The sequence below is a fragment of the Lethenteron reissneri genome, chromosome 54 (assembly GCF_015708825.2).
Source record: "Lethenteron reissneri isolate LAM-NWPU_2019-01 chromosome 54, ASM1570882v1, whole genome shotgun sequence".
Lineage (NCBI taxonomy): Eukaryota > Metazoa > Chordata > Hyperoartia > Petromyzontiformes > Petromyzontidae > Lethenteron > Lethenteron reissneri.
This window is the reverse complement of record NC_083832.1, coordinates 11,263,413-11,286,682: the sequence shown is the minus strand read 5'-3', so window position 1 is coordinate 11,286,682 and position 23,270 is coordinate 11,263,413. Positions and strand designations below refer to the sequence as shown.

The window sequence follows — 23,270 nt, the reverse complement described above, 5'->3', positions numbered from 1 at the left end:
ATTGAGGCTATACGAGTTAAAAAACGGTCCTCTTAATTTGTGGGTTTAAAAAAAAATGCACCCCTTGAATCTGGATGTATTGCTACCATGTCGACCCCGATAAGATCGTGATGCATTCGGGTGACCCGTGCACAACCACGTGACACACCACCCACGGGACACCTCGTGCTTGCATTCCATGTTCACCGTGCATTGCGGAAACCAATAAAAAGAACGTTTCTGGAAAACAAAAAAATAACACGCACTGCCTTGACCACCAGTGATGCCAAATGCCCTACCGATGTTACCAACCGACATCAACATCATCACGCCATCCAGGCTCTTGCAAATCAACGTCTGAATACGTTGCTTTGTATACGTGCCCGCAAATAGCTAGACCAGGGGTCAACAACTAAAATGATGTTTTGGTTCGAATTAGATATAAAAAAGAATTTAACTTGCCGCAATGTGTGCAGTGAATACGAGTCGGTGGGCCTTGATAAGTACACCAGACGAGGTCACTACGTCTCGCCACCGTGGCATCCCGACACCTCTTCTCTGGATTAGACACTTTTATCTTGCAATTCAAAGTGAAAGTTTGGGGCTTGTAATTATCTGGTCGGTGTGTGCGACCAGATTTGCGTTACTTGATTGCTACTGGGGCACAAGTTTGGGGTGCGTCCTACTTTTCAGGCATCTCATCGTCCCGATAATACGGTGATACAGAGCGGCGCTCGACTCTATGGGCAGTCGCAATCTGCACGAGCCCCAATCGGCCGTGATGCAAGAGATCTTACCACAGTGACATTTCAATTTTTCTTTTTGCCACGTTAAAAACTGTAATTTAGACAAAACAACAACAATTTAACACTTCAGCAACGTTTATTTGAAACGGATTTAAAACATTAATCCAAGAAGTTTTGCAATCACATTTATTGGATGATTTTTTTACTGCATCCGGATTAAGTCGATTCTTTTTGTTTGAAATGCTTCGCGGAAGAAAGCAAGACGCTCCTGACAAGTTGATAAAACCAAGCCAGTCGCCGCAACAAATTGACAAATGTGGATTAGAAACGGACAACACCATGACCCTTAACCTCGTGTACATCCAACTGGTGGACACACCCAGCAGCAGTCAAGAGCTCTAGGGATAGTTAATTTAATACTGCAACAACTACAGCTGTACATACTGGGTTTATGTATAATGGACTGTCATAGAATGAACCAGTCACTTTTAGAACAAAGGCAAGATGAAAACATGAATATATACATCAGCAAGCTGGCACACCTGTACATTCGGCGAGGAAGGATGCTACCACGTGTGTGTGAACCGCGTTGCCACAACAATACAGCTCGAGAGCATTGGGGAACACTTTTCGCGGGAATTCGCGCCGTTATAAATCGTATGGTTTGAGCGATCAATGACGAACTACTTTCTTGAGCTTCGCGGCTGAGCGATGCAACTGATAGAGTAACACGGCGGCGTACACCCTCAACGTATTTGTCCCGCCATCTCGTTGTGCGATGCGCGTAGTAGTAGTAGTACGTCGTATCCCGCCAAACTTTATCGTTATATTATGTGGGGAAATAGTTCTCTGAACGCGGCACTTTTCAGAAACGCATCTGCTGTTTTAAATGAGGACTTGCCGTCTTAAGGAGTTGGCAAACCCCGCAGCTCAGACAGAAATCGAAACTTGCGTGTATGCTGAATTTATTTCGTATCGTAAGTAGCCAACCATGCTAATGGGAGGTGCGGAGGAAGGACAAAAAACTCTACTGCCCTCGTCCGCGGACTAATTTAGATCCATTGACCAAACACCCAAATACGAGGAGGACCCCCCACTCCTGAAAATCCCCAAATAAAATGGCATTTTAATTTATTACTTTTTAACTCTCAAACATTTGACGTGATGGGTTTTTTTCTGGAGCGCTATTGACGCTGCGAGGTCTTGGAAAGGCACTCTGCATGTAAATTGCCTCTGGCGATGTCATTTAAAACGGAGGAGAAAAACTAAATTCCAGTTTTTGATTTTGACGGTATCGACACAGCCACCGTGAGCCACGTCTTATGGGCCCTTTATCGATCTGCTGCCATGTGGCCAAAATAGCCTCTCTAAAGAGCGGACTTCCTGGAGCGCTCTGCAATTAAGGGCCTTCCACAAGCAGTGCTAGGAGCTAGTAACTGCAAGGCTGCACGATTACCTTGGTTTGTTTTCTACACTTTCAAGGGAACACGAATATGACCGTTCAGCGTTTAAAACAGCCGTTTGGAGCAAGTTCTGTTCAGCGAGCTCCTGCGAAGGTCGGCAGGGCAGCACTACGCTCGGCTGCCTTTGTCTCCCCGATGCCGATGGAAACACACACACACCGCACCAAGTACTTATATTTAAGTCCGAGTCGAGCTCGGGGAGGCCCAGGACGGTTTAAGATATTCGTCACCAATGTAAGCCGTGAAATGGCAATCGAACCTCGGGTCGCCGGTTGAGGCGCAGTGCGCCAACCGCGACGCTGCCGCTCGCCACACACGTGTTCAGGAGTCGCCACATCCATCCTCGTTTTTTTCTATCAGCGCAGTGCTCAGCAGGTCCATGGTGTCCACGACGGCCTTGCACCCCAGGGCATGAGCAGAAGCCGACTGCAGTTTCTGCGGCCAACACGTGCGTTCACACACGGGGCGTTGGCACCCACATACGGACACAAAAAGAGAAGAAGAAAAACATCTGCAAGGCCCCTGAGACCACTGGGGGGTGACAAGCGCTGGTAGCGCGAACCCACGGCGCGGGGCACCGCTGGTGCGCGTGGGGTGGTCTGGGCGGAAGCACGGCGGCCCCGCCTACATCTCCAAGGTGCCGATGTTTGCTGCACGCCGCGCCAGGTGCTCGTTCAGGGCCGAGTGGACGCACCACGAGCGCTCCAACCCACAGCTGCCGCTTGGTCAGACATTGCCTTGGTGGTAATGACGATCCCCCCCCCCCCCCACGGCTAGCATCCTCACGCACACAACACGAGGGCCACATGCAGCACGCGGACGCCACAGGGAGAGCGACCCCCCCCCCAACCACACACACTTCCCTAGACCCCCCCCCCCCCCAGTGCATCTCCCCACGCCCGCCCCCCCCAGGCGCTAGCCGGAACGTGGCCTCCCAGCCAATCAGAACGCTGGGGTAAATGACTTAACCCTTTCCCGTCCCGAGATGGTTGCAAAGTTGCGGGATGGATCCCGCTCACCACGGAATCTCGGAACGCGCGACCGGTTCAGCGCTAATTTTATTTAGATCGGCGTCGCGCCGTTGTTCTTAAAGACCTTGTACTCACCGCAGAGAACCGTAGCGACACCACCGCACTCTGACAGCTGACGCCAACCTGTGCCACGCCCTCCCGCGCGGCCTCGTGGGAGCCTCGCTACCGATCGCTAGTTTATGTTTTTCTTCCGGTTCCGTTCAAACGATGTACACGTACGTCATCGGGAGCAGGTTTAAGCCGTTAAGATTCTTGTATATTACGCGATAAACTAAATTATCACCACCCTGCTATCCTTGGTGGGCGGGGGGGGGGGGGTTACGTTTTCCCCCTTTGCGATCACCGCGCACACCGTGGGTACGGCAGGACCTCACCTGCATCGCCCTGCCGATCAAGGACTGCAGCTCCCCCACCTCGATGTTGGCCAACTTCTCGTTCTCCTCCAGCACGTAGCGCTGCACAGGGACGGACGGATCGCGCCCCACGCCACGACAAGTGAAAGTCGGGAGAGAATCACCATTCAAAGCCCCTCCCCCCCCCCCGAAAACAGAGGTGGAAACTCCACACCCTCATGGCGGAGGCGAGTCCATCCGTAGGACCACCACTGTTGGCTTACCCCACAAGGTTGTAACCTCGTGGTTATCAACCCGGAGGGAGAGGCGATGGACCGTCCACTCAAGTCAATGTATTTTTGGTGGCACAAATCAGCCACCCCAAAGCACCATCACATCATTGCTGGACATCTGTGAGAAAGGGCTTTATAGCTCCTCGGAACCCTCAGGTATAGATTTAAGTATACATGTAATATGATTCTGATTAAACACAAACATAAAATAAACAATTCTATACCGTTAAAATAATAATAATTAAAAAGCAAGTTGCGGCTGCGAGTCGGTTGTTGTATGCAAGCGTCCAGGGATGTGTGTTTGAGCAGTGACTTGAGTACAGCGACGGAGCCGATTGCCCCGGGGAGGTTGCTCCAAAGATGCGGCGCTGCAACTGAGAAAGCGCCGTCCGACCACGAGGTTGTGCGCTTGTGCTTGCTGGCACTTGGAGGGGGATTGTGTGCGTATGTACAACTTCTTTCGCATCGTACGTAGCCAACCATGCTGATCGGAGGTTTGGATTGAGGAGCGATGTGATCTGTCGTTTTGCTTGCTCTGTGCGAGGTTTCTGATGCCAGGCGTAGGAGCTGGGTGGATACGTCGTGGGCTGTGTTGCGGTGTTTCGCTCACCCTCTCCACTCCAACTGCCCTAACTCCCCCTCTCTCTTCTCCTTCTATCCTAATTTTCAGGTTTTATTTTAACATTTTAAAAAAGCATCTGTCCGACACAATATACATTTAATATGTTTTCTTGGTTCTTTCGGTAAAGTCACGTAGAAGGAAAATAATAAAACATAATAAAATAATTCTCACGACGTTTCGGCCACAACGCAAGCAGCCGTCTTCAGGTGGAGAACAGGTCTTGTAGAGAAGGCAGAGTCTGACAGACCTGTTCTCCACCTGAAGACGGCTGCCTGCGTTGTGGCCGAAACGTCGTGAGAATTATTCTATTATGTTTAATTTTTATTATTTTATTATTTTCCTTCTACGTGACTTTACCGAAAGAACCAAGAAGATGAATCCCTGCAGTCACGAAAACTTTAAATCGAAATTTAATGTTGTCATTCTTGTGCCGAACCTGCGAGGCAGTGTTCATCGCTATTGACGTCTCCGAGGTTTGGATTATGACAGAGCCGAGTGTGGCTTCACAGGACAATGTCCGATAGCCATACAAAGACTAAAGATCCCATATAAATATATAGCCTTAACAGACTGTTTGGGGTAAGTTCTGTTAGCGAGCACCTAAGAAGGCCGGCACAGTACCCGAGTGAGCGGGTAGCCAGCACCACACCCGAATGCCTTTGTCTCCCCAGTGACGGATGTTTACACACGACACCGGCTACTCATTTTAGGCCGAGCCAATCTTGAGGAGGCCCACATATTTGTCACTCGTGTTGGCCCGTGAGCGGGAGTCCAACTCGGGTCGCTGGGCTGGTAGCGCAGTGCGCCAGCCGCAGCGCTACCCCACACACCAGCCTTGTATGCGCCCCCCACCCCACTCACGTGTCTCTTGTAACGTCTGTTGCATTCTCCGAGTTCCACTTCTTTCTCAAGCTTCATCTGCGTCATGCGGCTCAGCTGCAGCACACGACGGGGGTGGTGGGGGTGGAGGAGGGTACCGCGGACACAACGAGCGCTTGTGTCATCTCCGGAGCCAAACCTGCCCTTAACGTGCCCCACTATGGGCAGGCGAAAGGGACGCAACGTGGCGTGGATACGGCCACATTGTAACCCTCTCCTGAGAGTCAGGGGTGCCACACCACATGCACCCATAAAATACAAAAGACAAAAACTGCCCCGTACATAGCCGTGCACGGACTGTCAGAGCTCGCACAAGTACTGTGAGCGAGCACCTATGAAGACTGGCACAATGCAAGAGGCGAGTTGCCTGGCCACCTTTATCTCCCCGGTGCTGTTTACACACCACACCAGGTACCCAATTAAGGCCGAGTCGACCTAAAGGAGGCCCAGGACTATCATGTATCAAGCACCACTGATTGTTAGCAGTCGCCAGGAATTTCACGAGTCACCGGGTTTGTAATGCAATGAGCTAGCCACTGCGCCACCACTCCACCCAGTAACGCACACGGGAGTGCACGTTACACACAATACACTTGAGTATACTTTTAAAAGAAATGCTGTACAAGTCGTTTTGCGAATACACACACACACACCTCTTGCTTCAGTTGGATCTTCTCAGTGACCCAGTCTTCCGTTTTGTCCGACTTCGGCTCCTGCTGTGTGCGTCCACACGCATACATGTGAGTACACGCGTGTGTACACGCGCGTAGTGTAGCGGTTGGCGCACTGCGCTACGAACACGACGAGCCGAGTTCGATTCTTGCTGACAGTAACGTTTATCTGAACCGGTCCTGGGCCTCCCCTAGGTCGACTCAGCCTCAATTGAGTCCCTGGTGGGATGTGTAAAAACATCGCCGCTAGGGAGACAAAGCTGGCCAGGCACGGTGCTGGTCACCCACCCCTCGTGTGCCAATCGGGCCTTCATAAGTGCTCGCTAACAGCACTTGCCCCAACAGTCTTTTAAGGCTATACTGGGGCATCTTTGTCTGTGTACGTGTGGGTAGGCGGAGCTGACCGTGTACCAATGAAGACTCGAGGCCCACAATGGAGACAAAGGCTCTGCCTCCCTCGGTCCCTGCGCCTCTCTCCCTCTCTCCCCCCTCCGGGTTTCTCTGCTCGTGCAGAGCGATTACAATGGTTGTGGTGGAGACACTCAGCCAGCAGTGTTGAGATCCTAGGGCTCGGGGCTTCCCTCCCACACGCACCTCGTGACTAAGTAGAGCTGGGAACCATCTCGTCCCCTCCCGCCCTCCTGAAGAGCTACACACCAGCGTGGCGAGAGGAATCGTGCCCACGATGTCGCTCGCCGTCGCGATGACAGACGGCGCCTAAACACCAACCGCCCGGGACGCCCCTCAACTCCTCAGATATTGGAAACTAAGCGAGGCTGGGTGGGGGTGACCGCTGTGGATAAAACAGCTGCTGCTGCGTCGTTATAGCAGAGGGCAGTGCAGCAAAACCCACTGCTGTACTGTACTATATAATCCAATGTCTACGCTCCCCCAAACTTCACCAACCCACACGGACCAGCCCGGCGAGGTATGGCCAAACAACCCCCGCCACCTGAACGGGGATGGGGAAGGCCCTCACTGGACATCTGTGAAAAAGAGCTTCACAGCTCATCAGATTTCCTCCAGTCTAAATAAAGATTCCGATTTGAGTCGCTTGCAGCGATGGATAAATGCTATTTGCGGGGGTCGGTCTGGACGAAGCGGGTAGGCCTCCCTCTCCGCCGCCGCGTGTCCGCGGGCCGCGTGAGGTCACGGTGGGGGGGGGGCCCTTGAGATTCCCGCGTACCCCCCTGCAGCGCAGCCCGACGGCACCGCCGCGTACTCGGACCTGCGCGGAGGCCAGCTGGAGCAGCTCCTCTTTCAGCATCTCGACGTCGACTTGCGCCAAGTGTCGATCCCGGCACGCGTCCGTCAGTCTCTCTTCGCACTTCTGCGTTTCGCATCAAAGACAAGGAGATTCCACCGGCCACCGTGTTCAGCCTTTAAAGGATCGCGGGGTGGGGGGGGGCGGCGGCAAAATGCCGTAAGGCGAACATCTAGACCGGGGTTCGGCAACAATGTGGCACTGGAGCCGTGTGCGGCTCTTGTACGGACTCCTTCGTGATGTAATGCGTGTGTGTGTGCGTGTATTCACGCACACTGCAGCTCTTGAAATGTTGAGTTTTGTACCGAATTCGAAGAAAAAAAATGCCCCTTCTTGTTATTTTGGTTTCCGACCCCCGATCTGTACGGACAGGGCTGGAACGGCGCTTGAGAAGGGCGGTGTGGCCAGAACCACCAGGGGAGTGGTGTGACCAGAACCACAGAATGCTGAGTCAGGCTCAGGGAGGGCACAGGACCAATTCAGATATACGCCACCGACACTGACCGCGTTTGGGATCTGAACTCACGTTGCTCGGTTCGAAGCATTGTGTGCCGATTACTCCACTACTGCTTCCCACTCGGTGTTCCACATACAGAGACAAAGGTCTCCATGAAGCCTTTAATAGACTGTTGAGGCAAGTGCTGTTATCGAGCACCGGACACGGGGTGGTGGTGGGTGACCAACACCACCCACGGCCACCTTCATCTCCTGAACCAGGTACACCCGTATTCTTGTACAGGGCAACGGAGTTCTCAGCTCCATACGGCACATAACCATTTCAATACGGGCAAAAAAAACGTGTATTTGTGTTTCTCCCTTGTGATGGGACTTTGTAGGATGAACGTTGAGCTTTATAAGGCGACGGGGTGACCAATAAGCTCTGAATTGGTCTGTAATAAGGTAGGGCACTGATCAGGGGTCGACAGGTGTGCACTAATCACAGGCTCACTTGCAGCTGGAGCTTGAGCTCATAGCACTCCTGCAGATAGGCCGTCTCCTGCTCCGCCCGTACTCCCGACGCCGTCCACGCTTCCTGGATGCCTTGGAGCTCCTGCGCAACCGTGCAATGAGATAAATAAAAACACAGGCATCGCCACGACAGCCACGCGCTCGCAAATCAAAAGTCTCCGCACGTTGCAACGGTAGATTTTTCATTCATTCGTCCGGTTGTTACTCGACAGATCTGGGTGGACGCTAACGTGCCGGCAGGACAAGCACCGGCTTTGCCGATCCTGCTCGAAGAACCTCCCGCAGGTGAAATCTCACCTCGAAACACAACGGTTCATCATATTCATGATGTCAGCTTTGTTGCACTGCGGTCTGCGTGCATGGCCTGCTTCTGCTGCTGCCATTCTTGCGTATAAGTACATGCGGTTTCATGATGATACTGAGATGATGTGCGATTTTGCTCAGTCCGGAGAGAGCAGGGAAGGAGGGGAGGACATGATCCATTGTAACTGATAGGACGACATTAACCTTTCTCTGGTCTTCACACCTGACAGGCCCACACTGATGACATCACCGTTACCCCTCGATTTAAGAGCTAAACAGGGGACTTCTTCACAATCCTGGCTATCACCTGATGAGGCTGGTTGCAATCAGCAGCAAAACGTTGTACTCGAATTGTAAATATGTTGTGGCTTCCCTGTTCGACACACCGGTGTGCTGAAATATTAACAAATGCTCACGTTTTGTTTACGTGACAAACCGTACTAATTGGCTATGCCGGGTGGTGGCGGGTTTAACGACACATTTATATTTACGCGACCTCAACCATCAAAAAAACCCTTTACTATGGATAACATCGGTCGCGAGAGCCTAGAACTACGCGTTAAACCGAGGGGTGCAGGTCGGTGGGGGTGAGGAGTGGAGGGGGGGGGTAAGAGCGTGGATCGAGATCTCCACCTGCTCCTTGGCATGGAGCTCCTTGCGCAGCGCCGTCACCTCGCGCTCTGCCTGCGCAAGCTCGCTGCGCAAGTCCCGCGTCTCGTCACGTGCGGCACCCTCTGACGTCCGCAACGCCTTCAGCTCGCGGCTGTGGGCACAAAGACACCGCCCCCCACCGCCACCGTTAAGTCTGTGACAGACTGTTGGAGCAAGTGCTGTTCATTCGTAGTGAGTAGCACCTATGAAGGCCGGCATGGCACACGAGAGGGTGGGTGGCCAGCACCACGTCCGGCTTTTTTGTCTCCCCAGTGGCGATGTTTACACACCGCACCAGGTACACATTTGAGGCCGAGTCGACCTAGGGGAGGCCCAAGACCGATTCAAATAATCGTCACCGGTGTTGGCCGGGAGCGGGAATCGAACTCGGGTAGCCAAGTTCGCAGCGCAGTGCGCTAATCACTATACTACCGCTCATACACACACACACACATCCTCTTACCTCTCTCTCCCATCTTACGAATCTGCATCTCTCTTCTACAGCTTTGATCTCTCTCCTCTCACTCATCTGCATCCCCTCGCGTGTCGGCGGGCCGCATCTCTCAGTTGGCCGCTCTCAGAGCCATCGCAAGTCACATCCGGCCCACGGGCGGACAGTGAAAGAATGCCGCTTTACGGCTGCACGAGGCTTTTGGCTCCGACCTTCGTCCAAACCATCGGCGCTGGATAGCCTCTCGCCACCGTACAACAGTGCACCCATCTCACCCCCACTAGGGATCACCAGCGAGCCATGGCAGATGCAGATACCTAATGCACTAATGGTAAATGTAAAACTTCAGTGTGCGACTGTGGTCATCCAGAACAGATTAGCACGGTTGGCTACGTACGGTGCGAAAGAAGTTCAACATACATACAACATATGACACAATGCCCGATCCACAGATACGGAGGAGACATCACAGCGATGATACACTCCGCTGGCTTGACCACCCGAGTGAAATTGTTATTTGTTGCACTGCATCTACATAAGCCGTACGAAAGAAGATGTAGTCATTCCATTTGTTTGCCCAGAAAAGCCTCATCGAGTGCCAAAAGTCTTTCAGTGGGGTTCCCCCCCAAGTGTTCCGAGTGTGAAGTAATTCGTGGTTAGATTTTTTAAAACGTGGAATCGAGCCGCTCTCAACTTACCAGGTGGCACTCAGCCGCTCTTCCCACGCCACGCGTTCATCCATGTAGAACTTATTCTCAATCTCGAGGAACTGCGAGGCCACATGCAGACAAACACACAACCGCCACCATTATTAACATTTAGAAATCATGTGTGGTCCAGTGTTATGTACATTGGCAATGTTTGTGTGTGTATATATATTGACCAAGTTAATAGATGGTGCTCTGTTAACTCTGAAAAACAAGCTGGGAAGCTAGTCCATTTAAAAGGAAACCTCATTTTTTGGGGAAATTAAAGTTGCAAGGGGAGACACTGGGAAGGGAGGAGACAATGGGGGGTGAAGGGGAGACACTGGGAAGGGAGGAGACACTGTGCCGCACCCTCACCTGTATGTTCTCCACGCGGGATGTCAACTCGCGCCGTTCATCAGTCAGCCGATGAACGTGGTTCTTCTCTGTAGTCAGCTCCTCGAGCGCCGACCACAGCGACTTCTGCAGCAGCGCCAACTCGGCACGGGTGGCGTCAACCTCGGAGGAGCGCACCGAGCACTCGTCCTCCAGCCTGGATTGCACACACGCACGCGCGTACACACACGCACGCACACGCACGCACGGCCAGACGCACAGCACGGTCACACGAGGGGAGTCACGTGGCCAGCACCATGCCCAGCCCTTGTCTTGCCGGTACCGATGTGCACACACTGCACCCGATAACTCAGTGAACGGCCAAGTTGACCTAGAGGAGACCCCGCACCGTACAGATATTGGCCATGAAAGTTCAAACTATTGAGAGTGAATCAAACCGAGGTTGCCGGGTTCGTAGCGCAGTGCACCAACCACTGACCTAATGCTCTTCACTTGTATAAAAAACACAAAGATCTCCCGTGTCGCCTTAACAGACTGAAGGGGCAAGTGTCACTAGCGAGCACCTATGAAGGCCGGCACAGGACATGAGGGGGTGGGTGGCCAGCACCACGCCCAGTGGCGATTTTTACACACAGCACCAGGTACTCATTTGAGGCCGAGTCAACCTAGGAGAGGCCCAGGAGCGGTTCAGATATTCGTCACTGTTTTTGCTCGTGAGCATAAATCGAACCCGTGTCGCCAGGTTCGTAGCGCAGCACGCCAACCGCTACACCAGCGCACATGCACGAGCACACACGATGGCGGCAGAGTTTCTTTAGGCTGTGCCGTTGTGCCACTATTAACGCAGTCCCACTGAAGCTTCATTTTCCGCCGCCTCTGAGGCTTCTATACCCCCTGCGCAGTGCTCACCTGAGTCGCTCGGTTGCCCACTCCGCCCTCTCCTCACTCAGCTGCTCAGTCGTCTGTTACAGGGGCAGGCAGGACAAGTCAAACTACGGCCACACATGAGCACAAGTCTGTTCTAGGAGTACATGGGTCTCTCCAACATCACACAAGAACCCCCCCTTCTCCCCCCCAAAGTCGTCGCTTTGAGAGCTCTCTATTCCACGACACAGCACCCATTTCGCAAGCTCTGCAAAGAGCGTCGTCACGCGCCGGCGAAACAAAAACATGTTAATAAAATCAACACCAGTGAGAGCACTGAAATTTAGAAGCCAATTCTGAGATGCACAATCCAAGGTCACCGCAGTTACTCTGCAGTGCAGAACCAGACTGGGACAGCCTGGCGGCGCGCGATCATTCCTGGGCAGTGTGGAGACACAGGCAACAACAACAGCCGCATTGCTCTGCACGCTGTTGCAATGTTGAGTTTCCAGAGTGAGATTTTCAATTTCTTCAAATTTGACTTTTTTTATGGTTCCCCTTTCGCACAAAAGAACCCTGTGACACGCGTGGCACGGTACATTCATGCACGTCGAGTAGACACACCGCCCTCTTCACTCCACACAGCCACGGTGCCAAGATGTTAACTGCCTCGCCTGGTATACAGGTCGTGGGCTCAATCCCAACCCTGACGCGCCTGGATATTTAGAGTTAGCATCTTCTACCCGTGGTTATATGGATTTTTCTCCGGGACCCCCGGTTTTTCCCTCCACATTTAAAATCAACGTCAAAAAGTCATATCTAGAAACATGCATTGAGAGTATTTGTCCGTGATAAATTTCCATGCAATAAGCCATTTCATTGAGCTATCACTTGTGCCTAGATCGCTTCTGACAAAGAGCTACACAGCTCAGTGAGCCCGACCTGGAAAAAACTAAAGTAGTTTAGCTTTTAAATCGTCTCGACACCCAGCCACCGTGTGCGTGTCGCCTCTGTCGTGACCCGCTGTACGAGCTGTGCCTTGCCGGTCGTGTCGGGCAGTTGCATTAAATTCCAGCCCGTGTGGTTTTGCACACCAACCCCACACGCCCCTCCCCTGCCCTGTTAGGCCGAGTGGCCATGCTCGGGCCGCAAGGGGTGGGAGGGCTCAAGGCTGGACAGCGCGAGAGTCGCCGTCTCCCCACGCCGCCGTGCCGACGCCGTACGTTGCGCAGCTCCTGGCGGAGACGCTCGGCGTTGGCCCGTAGCTGGTTGCAGAGCGTGCTCATCATCACGCGAGCGTTGTCCAGCATCTGCGTCGACTCCTCCAGCTGAGCCGTTCGGCCGGGGCAAGGAAACGGGAGGGGAGGCGTAGGGGTTGGGTTAAGGTTTTTGTCGCCGCGACGCGCGTTCAAAATGTATCCCGCACGGTACCCGTGCCGTAGCCTGCCACCCCCCGCCCCCACTCGTTACCTACGATTCCGCCACCGTCTTGACACCACAGCCGCATATCTGCGGTGAACGGCATCACATTCTACCAAGCAATCGTTCACCATCCCCAAGCGATTTAACCTCCTCCTACGGGTCTTCGTCAATCCATAGAGGTTGGTAAAAGGAGGTGCACCAGAACCGGTTCAGATACCACTCTTGCCACAGACGTTAGCCGTGGCTGGGGATCAAACCCAGGCCCGCCAGATTCGAAGGTCAGTGCGCTAGCCACAGCGCCACCGGCTCCGACCTAAACAATTACATCGAGCCAAAAGATTGCACGGATTTCGCATCGAGGAGGCTTTGTATGGTAAAAAAGAGATCAGTTAAAAGAAAGAGCTGAAGAAGGAATCTACGAGGCGCACCTGCAGGTTCTTCTCTTCCACCTGCCTCATCAGGTCCTGGATGACGCGATGCGCGAGGACTCCCACCCGATCGCTGTCCTCCGCCCTGGTGTTCTGGGACACATTCGCAGAGGCAGTGGTCAATGTAGCTTCCAACAGTCTAAGAGATGACCCAACTTGCTTGAATTAATAAGGGAGGTGAAATGAAAATGGTCTAGGAGACCCAGAAAATACAACCCTTGTGGATGTGTTCCATGCTGGTGGTAGTAGGGGGATTGTACCGGCAAAGAGAAGGGAGATGGTAGTGCGTGGTAACCGCGCTGCACTTACTATGTGTACTGTGCTCGCTGCGGAGGGTGTATTCTGTTGGTGGTGGTGCATTGACAGGGCTGGTAAAGTGCTAACAACGCTAGCAACGCGTCAGCGGCGCTGGCAATGTTCCGATGGCACTGGCGGATGTCCCGACAGTTTCGTCGCGCCGCGTGGCCGCACGCTTGTTGTGGTGGTTGTGCGTGCACGCTGTCGGCGCGTTGCGGGGACTGTGCCGCCGGTCTTGTGCCTCGGCAGTCACCTGCTTGGCGATCGCCTCTCCGACAAGCTCGCACAACTCCACGTGCTCCTCTTCGATCCCCTCCAGCTCGATGGCTCTCGCCGCCACGCGCTCGTACAACCCCCGGTAACCGAGTTCCGCGTTGGAGGCACTCTGCACCCCATCGTCGACACGGTTAGCTACGTACGGCGCGAAAGAAGTTCCAACGTACGTGCGTACGTGCGGGCATCCAACACATTCACATCAGCCGAGTTTGTCACCGTGAGAGGCCCTCGCAGCGAGAGAAGTGGCCGACGCGCTGACGCACGTCATGCATGACAACAGCCGCAGAGCACTAGCGAATGGCTCTGACGTCACCACCGTGGCAGGCTAGGTGCACGTTGAAGCCAAGGGAAGTCGAGAAGGGTCGCCGGCTGGTCACAGGACAAACTCGGATGCTATGGGTTGATGGAGATGACTTGCAGATTTTACCCACGCCATTGTGCCGACTGGACAGGGTTTTAGCTGCCCAGCGCTCTGCTTGTTGTTGCAAGCGTCGTCATATATACGTACAAAGACCCCCGTGTAGCCTTAACAGACTTTTGGGGCAAGTGCTGTTAGCGAGCACCTACGAAGGCCGGCACGGCACACGAGGGGGTGCATGGCCTGCACCACGTCTTTGTCTCCCCAGTGGCGATGTTTACACATCGCACCAGGTACTCATTTGAGGCTGAGACGATGTAGGAGGGTGGGGGGCCAGGACCGATTCCGCTAATCGTCACTGGTGTTGGCCAGGAGCGGGAATCCCACTCGAGTCGCCGGGTTCATAGCGCAGCGTGCTAACCGCTGCCCCGCCGCTCTCCACATATATGTGTACACACACACACCGACTGAGATTTTGTTGAAAGGGCCAACCTGTTGAACCACGGCCTCTTCAATGTACTGCCACAACTGTTGCTGCTCCTCGACGTCCATCTGTGCCTCCGTGTCCATCGCTGCCGATTCGCCTTGCGGCCGCCGTGTCTGCTGCTCTGACTGGGAGCAGCACACACAACAGAGCACATTACAAACATGAAAACCACAACGGCAGCAGATGCCATGCCCTCCTGCGTTAGCGTGACATTACCACTGCGTCAAATAGCGAAACGTAAGAATCGATTCATTTAAACCGAAAAACTATTTATGCAATCATTGCATAGATGTGAACTCTGCAGCCACTACACATTCTACATGCACTGCAAAACTCAACCTAATTATTTTGCAACGAAATTACGATTCCCAGAAACATGACAAGTCGTCACAATTAATTATTCGTTCCATGCCTAAAAACTGGGTACCCCGGGCAAAACACTACACACACAGCACTGCGCATCACACCAACATGCACACTGCTTTCAGGCAGTACTGCGTACGTGGACACGGGAGGGCCTTGGTTAATCCATTGTTGGGATGATGGCCTCCACGTGTCGTACGAGTCATGGGGGTTATTTGGCCACGTCACCACTCTCGTCAACGTGGGTTTGCGAAAGGCGGTTACATGCACAGATGTTAGAGCATCGCATGTGCAGGAAAACAGTGGAATTTGTTGCACTGTCCTGTACTGCCCATCAAGCTGCTTAGCCCCTCAGCCAACTGACCACCTGGCATGCAGTGGTCGCCCATCCAAGCATTATTCATGCTCATCCCCGTTCAGCTTCCAAGATGCGATGAGATCGGGCACATTGCACGTGATTTGGTCATAGTACAAGGCTCTTGCTCACCTGTGTATCCATGGTCTCTTTGGTGATCTGCCCTAAACGTATAGGCCCCTCTCCATCTGCCCAAGTCTCCATGTTTTCTTGTGTCAACTGCTCGCCTGACTCCAGGAAATGCTGCTCTGCCTGACAGACACACAAACCCGTATATTACATTAAGGGAAGTACGTCAAATTACGTCACACAGCAAATACATCACACTAAGTTATAATAATGATTTTCAGCTCTGTCTATCTGATGCTCGTTGAAGACTCTCCTACAGTGCCTCAGCTGGGGTCTCTGCGAGTAGCCCGAGTCGCACCAGATCGGGTAGAGGATTCTGAAGATTCAGTTTAAATGCCAAAGGTTCCAGCTGTCAAACTTATAGAAGCTCCCAAGATCAGCAGTAGAAGAGTTCCCATAATACTTTGCAGCCTAACTGCATACCGCACCAGGCAGTACTTATAGCGCCACACGACGGCAAAGTCTTCTCTTGACGCGTCTTCACACCACGCGTTTTCACTATCACGCGGTTCTGCCATTAGGGAACACTTTACACGCAACTCGGAATGTGCTCACCGTTACAACGCGATTTCTGAGCGGTCGACGATCAACTACTTTCTTGAACTGTGTGGCCGAGTGGTATGAAACAGTACGTGGAATGGTACAGTACGCAGAATGGTAAAGTTCGCGGTGGCACACCCTCATCTCAGTTCTTTTTCCCGCCATCTCAATGTGTGCATACATCGTATCTTGCCAAACTTGCACGTAAAGAAACATAGACATGATGCAATGCAAAGCATAACATGCAACATGGAAAGCACACTTAATACCGCACACTCACGCCAATGCCAAATATTATATACAAAGATCCTTCTTTTAGCATCAATAAATAGTCGGGGTGGAGTGGTGGGTGCAGCGATTAGTGCACTGTGAGAAACCCGGCAGCCTCAGCTCACTTCCCGACCACGGTTGGCATGAGAGGCGAGCGAAAGATACATCTCAATTAGTCCTGGCGAAGGGTGCCAAACCGCACCACCATCACAACCAACGTGGCGAGCGGGTGACCTTCATCCAGCAGCGGACTGAGAAAGGGCTCTACATTATTCAAATTAATTTGATTGTCGCACTGTGTGGACTGGTTCCAGGGCACTGCTGTGCCGTCACCTGTTTAGTCGTAGCGTCTTCGACGAGTTCCTCTGGCAATTTCACATCTTCTTCATCAGTCTGTGCGCCCATGTCTCGTTTTGTTGCCGGCCTGTGTTGTTCTTGGATGTTTTGCTCAGACTGCCAAGTTGTGATTGCATGCACAGAAAACACACATACGTAATGTTATATCCACACTAAACATGTTACAGTATAGGCAACACAGCCACATAATGTGCTACGTGCAACCCGAAATAACATTGGGGGACAACACCGTGTTGTCCCTGCAGATCACGGCATTGTTTTCAATAATTACCGGAGCGTTTGATTTACTTTCCACAAACGGCTTGTGATTTATGGTGGTTTCTGCGATTTTTTTTTTATTTCAATTCCTTTGTAGTTCTATATGTGCATAGTATAACGATTATTATGTGCTTTGAATTAGCAAAATTTGAACTTCATGTAAATAACAGGGTTTTGTTAAAAAATATGGATATACCGGCATACAGTCCACACCATCAAACCCATCGCCTATGATTGCGTTATCTGTGTAATATCCATACATCGTCTACCGCCTCCTCGGATTGGTTCGACTACAGTACAACGTGGTTCCAAAACTGTCGCTTTTCCATCCTTGCTATACGAAAGAAGAACCATGAATCTCCACCCCCGAATAAACCTGCTCTTTTCAAGGACACACACCGAGCAGTTTCATACAACATGTGACACATGCTACAGATCTCACCTCTGCAAGTGGGGCCTGTTGAGTAACCAGGTCGGCCTGGGGAATATCACACGAACACACGAGGCGGGCCCCATGAGACATTGAAAACCTAAGCCCAGTCACCACTGAATGTGCAAAAACACAAGTCATGTGATTTACCGCCCCCCTCATAATTTGGCATATTGGAGCTACGAAAATGTTAAAAATTGTCTTAAAAATCACACCAAATTGTATACAATAGTTCTTCCATTTTGATAAAGTGAAAATGAACGAGACAGAAAATGTTACAAAATGACGACCATCCTGAACTAAACATTAAAATAAGACCAAACGGAAGACATTTTTGAATGGAAATTTCCCCTAAATTGCATACGCAGGAGGAAACGGGGGGGATGATTACACGTCTAGTATATATCCTGCACACATAGCGCCACTCTGTACAGCTCATTACAGCGAGTGCTGCTTGGTCACCTGTTTGTCCAGAGTCTCTGTGGGGAGTTGCTCAAACTCCACACACTTGTCTTGAGCAATCGGCACCCCCATAGGTCGTGTACTTGACTGCTCGTGTTTTTCATCCTGGCGTCGACACACCAGAGCATATCACACACCATAATATATATATATATATACCTCAATTAGCTCTATATCCTAAAATTCCATATATGATTATCTGTTTGTGTGTCGTGGGACAATAGTTGACACAATGCACAAAGATTCTGGCAACATGAGAACAATTCCTGGTCATGTCTAACAACAGTGGCATATATATCTGAACTGGTCCTGGACCTCCCCTAGGTCAATTCAGCATTAACTCATGTCTGGTGCGATGTGTTACCATCAGCAATGGGGCAAAAATGTGGTCGGGGGCGAGGTGCTGGCCACACCATGCTCTCAGGCAGTGTTGCGATGATGTATGTATGTTAAAGTTGTTTCCCACCATACGTAGTCGACCACGCTAATCGGAGGTACGTTGCCATCACTTGGCGACAAACGGAGCTGTCGTGTATTAAAAATTGCAATGAGGTGCAAAGACAGACAGATGTGGGTAAAGAGTTCCATAGTTTAGCCATAGGAGATAGGAAAAAGAAGGTGATGATCTTTGTGCGGCCAGGTTTACCGAGAAAATGCAACTGATACAGCGAGATTAAGAGCGGCGAGAATAACGAGCGGGTCATGGCCTGGAACGTGGAACGACGCGGGAGACTTTGGCAGAGCAACTTCACCGTGCTGCACGCCACACGCTCACCTGCAGTTTCAGCCGGTGGAAGAGCGGTGTGAGCGAGCACGACGCTATGACAGAAGACGTTGCAGTCAGCACCCGGGAAGAGGGCAGCTTCTTCCAGTGGAACTGCGGAGTCTTTGGGTCAACTGGAAGATTCGTCCGGTAATTCATAGAAGCGTTCTGAGCATGCGGCAGCCTCTTCTGTGTAATGGGTGTAGTTTTTTTGTCAACCAAAGGAGCATTCTGGTCAGCTGGAGCTGCTTTATGAACAGTTAGTGGAGTCTGCCGCTCAGCCACTGGAGGAATCCCTTGTTCGACTGGATCAGTATTTTGATCAGATGTCAGAATTGTATGGATGACAGATAAAGGCTTGTGGTTAGGCTGCGGTGTCTTCTGGGTGACACGTGGCGTTCTCTGGATACGCACTGCAGTCTTTTTGACAGACACTGGTGCCTTCTTGGTGACCGAGGAAGGCTCCTTGAAAACTGTTGAGGGATTCTGGGAAACAAGAGGATTCTTTGAAGTCCTCGCGATATTCGGAATCACCAGCTTAGGCTGCGGCTGTCAGGACAGACACAAAATGTAGCTTAAAATACTGTACCCAACCTGTGGTTGGTATCGCAATGCCTGTCTCAGTAACCTGAGCTCCTGCATCTTGCATACTTGCCTTACCCATCTCAATCTCCTCTTTTTGATTATGTCTACAATGCTTTCCTGCAACGCTCAGTTGTGACCTTCAAAGTTGCTTAACTTATCCTGTCGGCAAGTAAAGATGTCCTAATGCTCCATTAAAAAAAATATTCTTAAACTCGGTATACACTGAGTAAAACTGCAAAACATTTTACGACACATTTATATATTTAAGCGATCTAACCCAAAAACCTCTATTATGAAAAAAAAATTACTTCCACAAATGCTAGACATTAAATGCAATTTGTGGACCTTGAGTTTATAGGATAAAAACAGGTGGTACAAATGAAACAGACCAAAAACAAATGGATTGCAAACATAAGGCAAAAAAATATAACCATTATATGCCCACTTGCCCTGCCATGATATTCCTAGCATCTCCAGTATGCTCTTAAACCACATCACACCTATGAATTATTATTAACCTTCCACACCTTTGAATTATTTAAATATTGCCTTGGCGATTTCACGCCAAATGTTATCCTGATTATCGACAACGTTATCCTGTGTTATAGGCATCAAGTGCCACGAGACGGAGAATCCATTGGAATCTCTCACAGAACAGCGCAACCCTGTGTGTTAGAGAACAGCCCACAGAGCTTCCTCTGAAGATCCCGTCAAGTGGCCTCTGGTATACATAGTAGGGGGCAGCACTTTCGAATCCTCTTTGCATTTTAACTTGTGACAGTGCGCGTCTTTGTATCGCTCTGCGCATGTTTGTGAGAGTGCACATGTGTACGTGATGACGGAAATTAACGGTGGTCTCGACCGCCTATAAAAGCTCACGTAATTGTACACTATCCCCTTGCGTAAATCCTGAAGAAAATTTGAAATTGGACACATCATGCCCTACGCAATTTATAGAATTGCCTAATCCCCAGGACCTCAACCGTGCCAGCTCTCGATTGTGACCTGGGACAAGTGACCATCTACCGAAAACTATTTTTGTTTACCAGATGAGACCCACACTGGAGCTATATCGCTCTGTTTCAGAAGCAACCTGGCCACAAATGATAGCTCAACGAAGTGGCTTATTACGTGTGAAATTTACATCAGCCAAATATTCTAAACGCGTGATGATTCTAAACGTGGAGGGGAAACCCCGGAGGACCTGGAGAAAAATCCACGGGGCCACGGGGCGAGAAACAATACAAACTCCAAATATACAGCAGGCGTCACAGGGTAGGGATGGAACCCACGTCCCTCCTGCATACGAGGCGAGGCAGTTAACATCTGGCGCCCTCCATGGACGATGCAACCCGTCTCAAACTCGGCTGGGATGAATGTAAAACAGATGTTTGAAGAAAGCTGGGCTCAGGTGCATATGCGGCTGGCACAATGCCATCTCAGAGAACGATGGTTCATTTTGTGCTCTCCTCACCAGAGTGGCCGTCTCGTTCTCCTTATCAGCGGCGTTCATGACCGCCCTTCCTTCCCTACCTCCTCCAACCACCTTCAAACCCGGGGGGATTTGCAAACGCAAAAATGATCAGCACCTGTAGGAAATGCACCGAGTTTTAGTTTATTTCATTTGTTACACGAGGCTTAGCCAGTTTCGCCGGCTATTCCACAGGGGAGATCCGTGGTGCGTGAGCACGATATCAGTGGCAGTAACACAAATACATGACGTTATTTGTCACGAAAGCACGGAGCAAACAACTATTATTTTGTAGATATGTGCCCAAGTTGCGAGCTGGTAATGTAAAAAGAAAGTAAAGCAATTGATTACATCCCATGTGATAATTGATTATCCAAGTAAAAATATTTTAAATCAATGAAAATATTGTCAGCAATCTCGTGCAGGATTATATAAACACATAAATCGAAAGAGATAACAGTAGTGTGTTTCATATACCACACAATACCAAAAGGTGTACCGGGGTACACGCTGGGCTACACCAGGCCGGTCGAATCCGCCGTGCCGGGGTCGCCTTCCTCGGCCAGATTTTCAGGAAAGACCGTAGGCGTCACAACTTTCTAGGCCTTAACCGACAGTAGGCCAAAGCGAAATCGGCTTTTGTAAGAATGTTTTGAATTACTCACCCGCGTGTAATTATCACACAGCTGTGACTTGAAGCGGACACGAAATTTAAAAACGACAACTCTAAACTTACGTACAATAAACCATTGAGGTTACTACAGAACGATACACACACCAATGGCGGTTGAATTTTGAATATTTATCGACCGCTGATTGGCTGGCGAGTCTCCGCGCGTGGGCGGGGAACGAAGAAAAAATTGACCAATCGCAAGGCGTCAAGTTGTAACCACGCCCCCTTCCTCCACGCGAGTGGTGGTGCAGTGATTAGCGCACCTAAACACCAACAGCCCCGGGCCATTCGTCACCAAGTGACGGCGCCTGTGCCAGGCTATGTGCACTTTGAGGCTATCACGTGAAGTGTCGAAGGCTCGCTGGATAGGAGGTCTCCGCTGGACAGACCCAGGTGCCATGGGATGGCTGACTGAGATGACTGACAGGGAGATGCACACCAGCTGTACCACCTATTGTGCCAACTTTCTCGATTTTATCCGCCCGGCGCTCCGCTCGTTGTTGTGAGCGCCGGTCCTCTGCCCTCTGTTGTTGCTTGAAGGCGACTGCCTCCAACTGCCCGGGCCCCGGCTCACAATCAGTGGACTCTGAACCGCTCAAAGAATCAGAATATTTATACACTAGAGAAATCCGACGAGCTTTCAAGCTGTTTTTCACTGATGTCCATAACTACAACGGCGTGTCATCAATATCAGTCATGATCAATCCACTGCTGGATGAAGTCCAGCAAATATCGAAACGTTGGTCCAACGGTACCAACCACTTTGCAACGTTGTCATGTTTGCTGCTGGGACGCCTTCCAAAGTCTTCATCCAGCAAACGTGTTTATATCGGCAGTTAGTGGGCTTTACCTAGTCAAATAAAATAGTTTAGTTTTATTTGTATATACGTTTTAGGATTTGCTTACCTTTCCTATACTTTGCATTCCTACCGTGTCGTCTCGTTTGTTGTGTGTAACGTTCTAACCCGCCCATACTGGACATCTGTGACAGAGAAAAAGATCTTGATAGCTAATTGAATTCCTCCAGTAATAAACCACCCCCGCCCCCCGTAAATAAATACTCTGATGATGATTCTGATCCAAAGCCCTTGATTAATTAAAACTCCTGGGTCCAAAACGCCAACTTCACCAGGCCACGCCCACCGCTCCAGGCCACGCCTACTCCTGATGCCACGCCCACCGCCCCAGGCCACGCCTGCTCCTTGAGGCCACGCCCATCACTACTAGGCCACGCCCACCACCCCAGGCCACGCCTACTCCTTGATGCCACGCCCATCACTACTAGGCCACGCCCACCACCCCAGGCCACGCCTACTCCTTGAGGCCACGCCCACCGCCCCAGGCCACGCCTACTCCTTGAGGCCACGCCCATCACTACTAGGCCACGCCCACCACCAGGCCACGCCTACTCCTTGAGGCCACGCCCACCGCCCCAGGCCACGCCTACTCCTTGAGGCCACGCCCGTCACCACTAGGCCACGCCCACCGCCCCAGGCCACGCCTACTCCTTGATGCCACGCCCACCGCACCAGGCCACGCCTACTCCTTGAGGCCACGCCCGTCATCACTAGGTCACGCCCGCTCACTGAGGCCACGTTTGTTCCGAGAGGCCACGCCCATCCGCTAGGCCACGCCCACCCCCGCGAGGCAACGCTCGCTCATTGAGGCCACGTTTATTCCGAGAAGCCACGCCCACCCATCAGGCCACGCCCACCCATCAGGCCACGCCCACCCATCAGGCCACGCCCACCATCAGACCACGCCCACCCATCAGACCACGCCCAC

At 51.5% G+C, this 23,270-nt stretch overlaps 1 protein-coding gene across 6 annotated transcripts; it reads right to left on the bottom strand.

Annotated features, from left to right (window-relative positions):
- Window positions 1–846: 846 nt before the first annotated feature.
- Window positions 847–22,552, bottom strand: SPAG5 (sperm associated antigen 5). 6 transcript variants are annotated; one of them, XM_061574077.1, is made up of 21 exons: window positions 22,392–22,552; window positions 20,816–20,930; window positions 18,769–19,305; window positions 17,994–18,098; window positions 17,544–17,579; window positions 16,820–16,939; window positions 15,680–15,799; window positions 14,835–14,954; window positions 13,962–14,093; window positions 13,412–13,504; window positions 12,785–12,889; window positions 11,607–11,659; window positions 10,719–10,893; window positions 10,353–10,423; window positions 9,186–9,315; window positions 8,230–8,331; window positions 7,245–7,346; window positions 5,999–6,061; window positions 5,328–5,402; window positions 3,594–3,674; window positions 847–2,623 (listed from the first exon to the last, which is right to left on the bottom strand). In XM_061574077.1, the coding sequence occupies exons 2-21, from the start codon at window positions 20,852–20,854 to the stop codon at window positions 2,510–2,512; spliced, it is 2,373 nt and encodes a 790-aa protein (XP_061430061.1). In that variant the 5' UTR covers window positions 20,855–20,930; window positions 22,392–22,552; the 3' UTR covers window positions 847–2,509. The 6 variants fall into 6 exon arrangements, 4 of the variants coding, with proteins under 4 accessions (XP_061430061.1, XP_061430060.1, XP_061430062.1 ...); XM_061574076.1 differs by lacking the exon at window positions 22,392–22,552 and adding an exon at window positions 21,478–21,619; XM_061574078.1 differs by lacking the exon at window positions 22,392–22,552 and adding an exon at window positions 21,478–21,619 and having other exon boundaries at window positions 5,999–6,058.
- Window positions 22,553–23,270: the final 718 nt, after the last annotated feature.

Bases quoted from the DNA above. Each gene is read 5' to 3' on its own strand.
- SPAG5 (XM_061574077.1), bottom strand. From the start codon at position 20,854: ATGAACGCCGCTGATAAGGAGAACGAGACGGCCACTCTG. The intron at 16,940-17,543 runs GTGAGATCTGTA...ACAACTTGGCAG, and splicing joins AACAGGCCCCACTTGCAGAG to TCTGAGCAAAACATCCAAGA. The intron at 8,332-9,185 runs GTGGAGATCTCG...ACGGTTGCGCAG, and splicing joins AGCTCCATGCCAAGGAGCAG to GAGCTCCAAGGCATCCAGGA.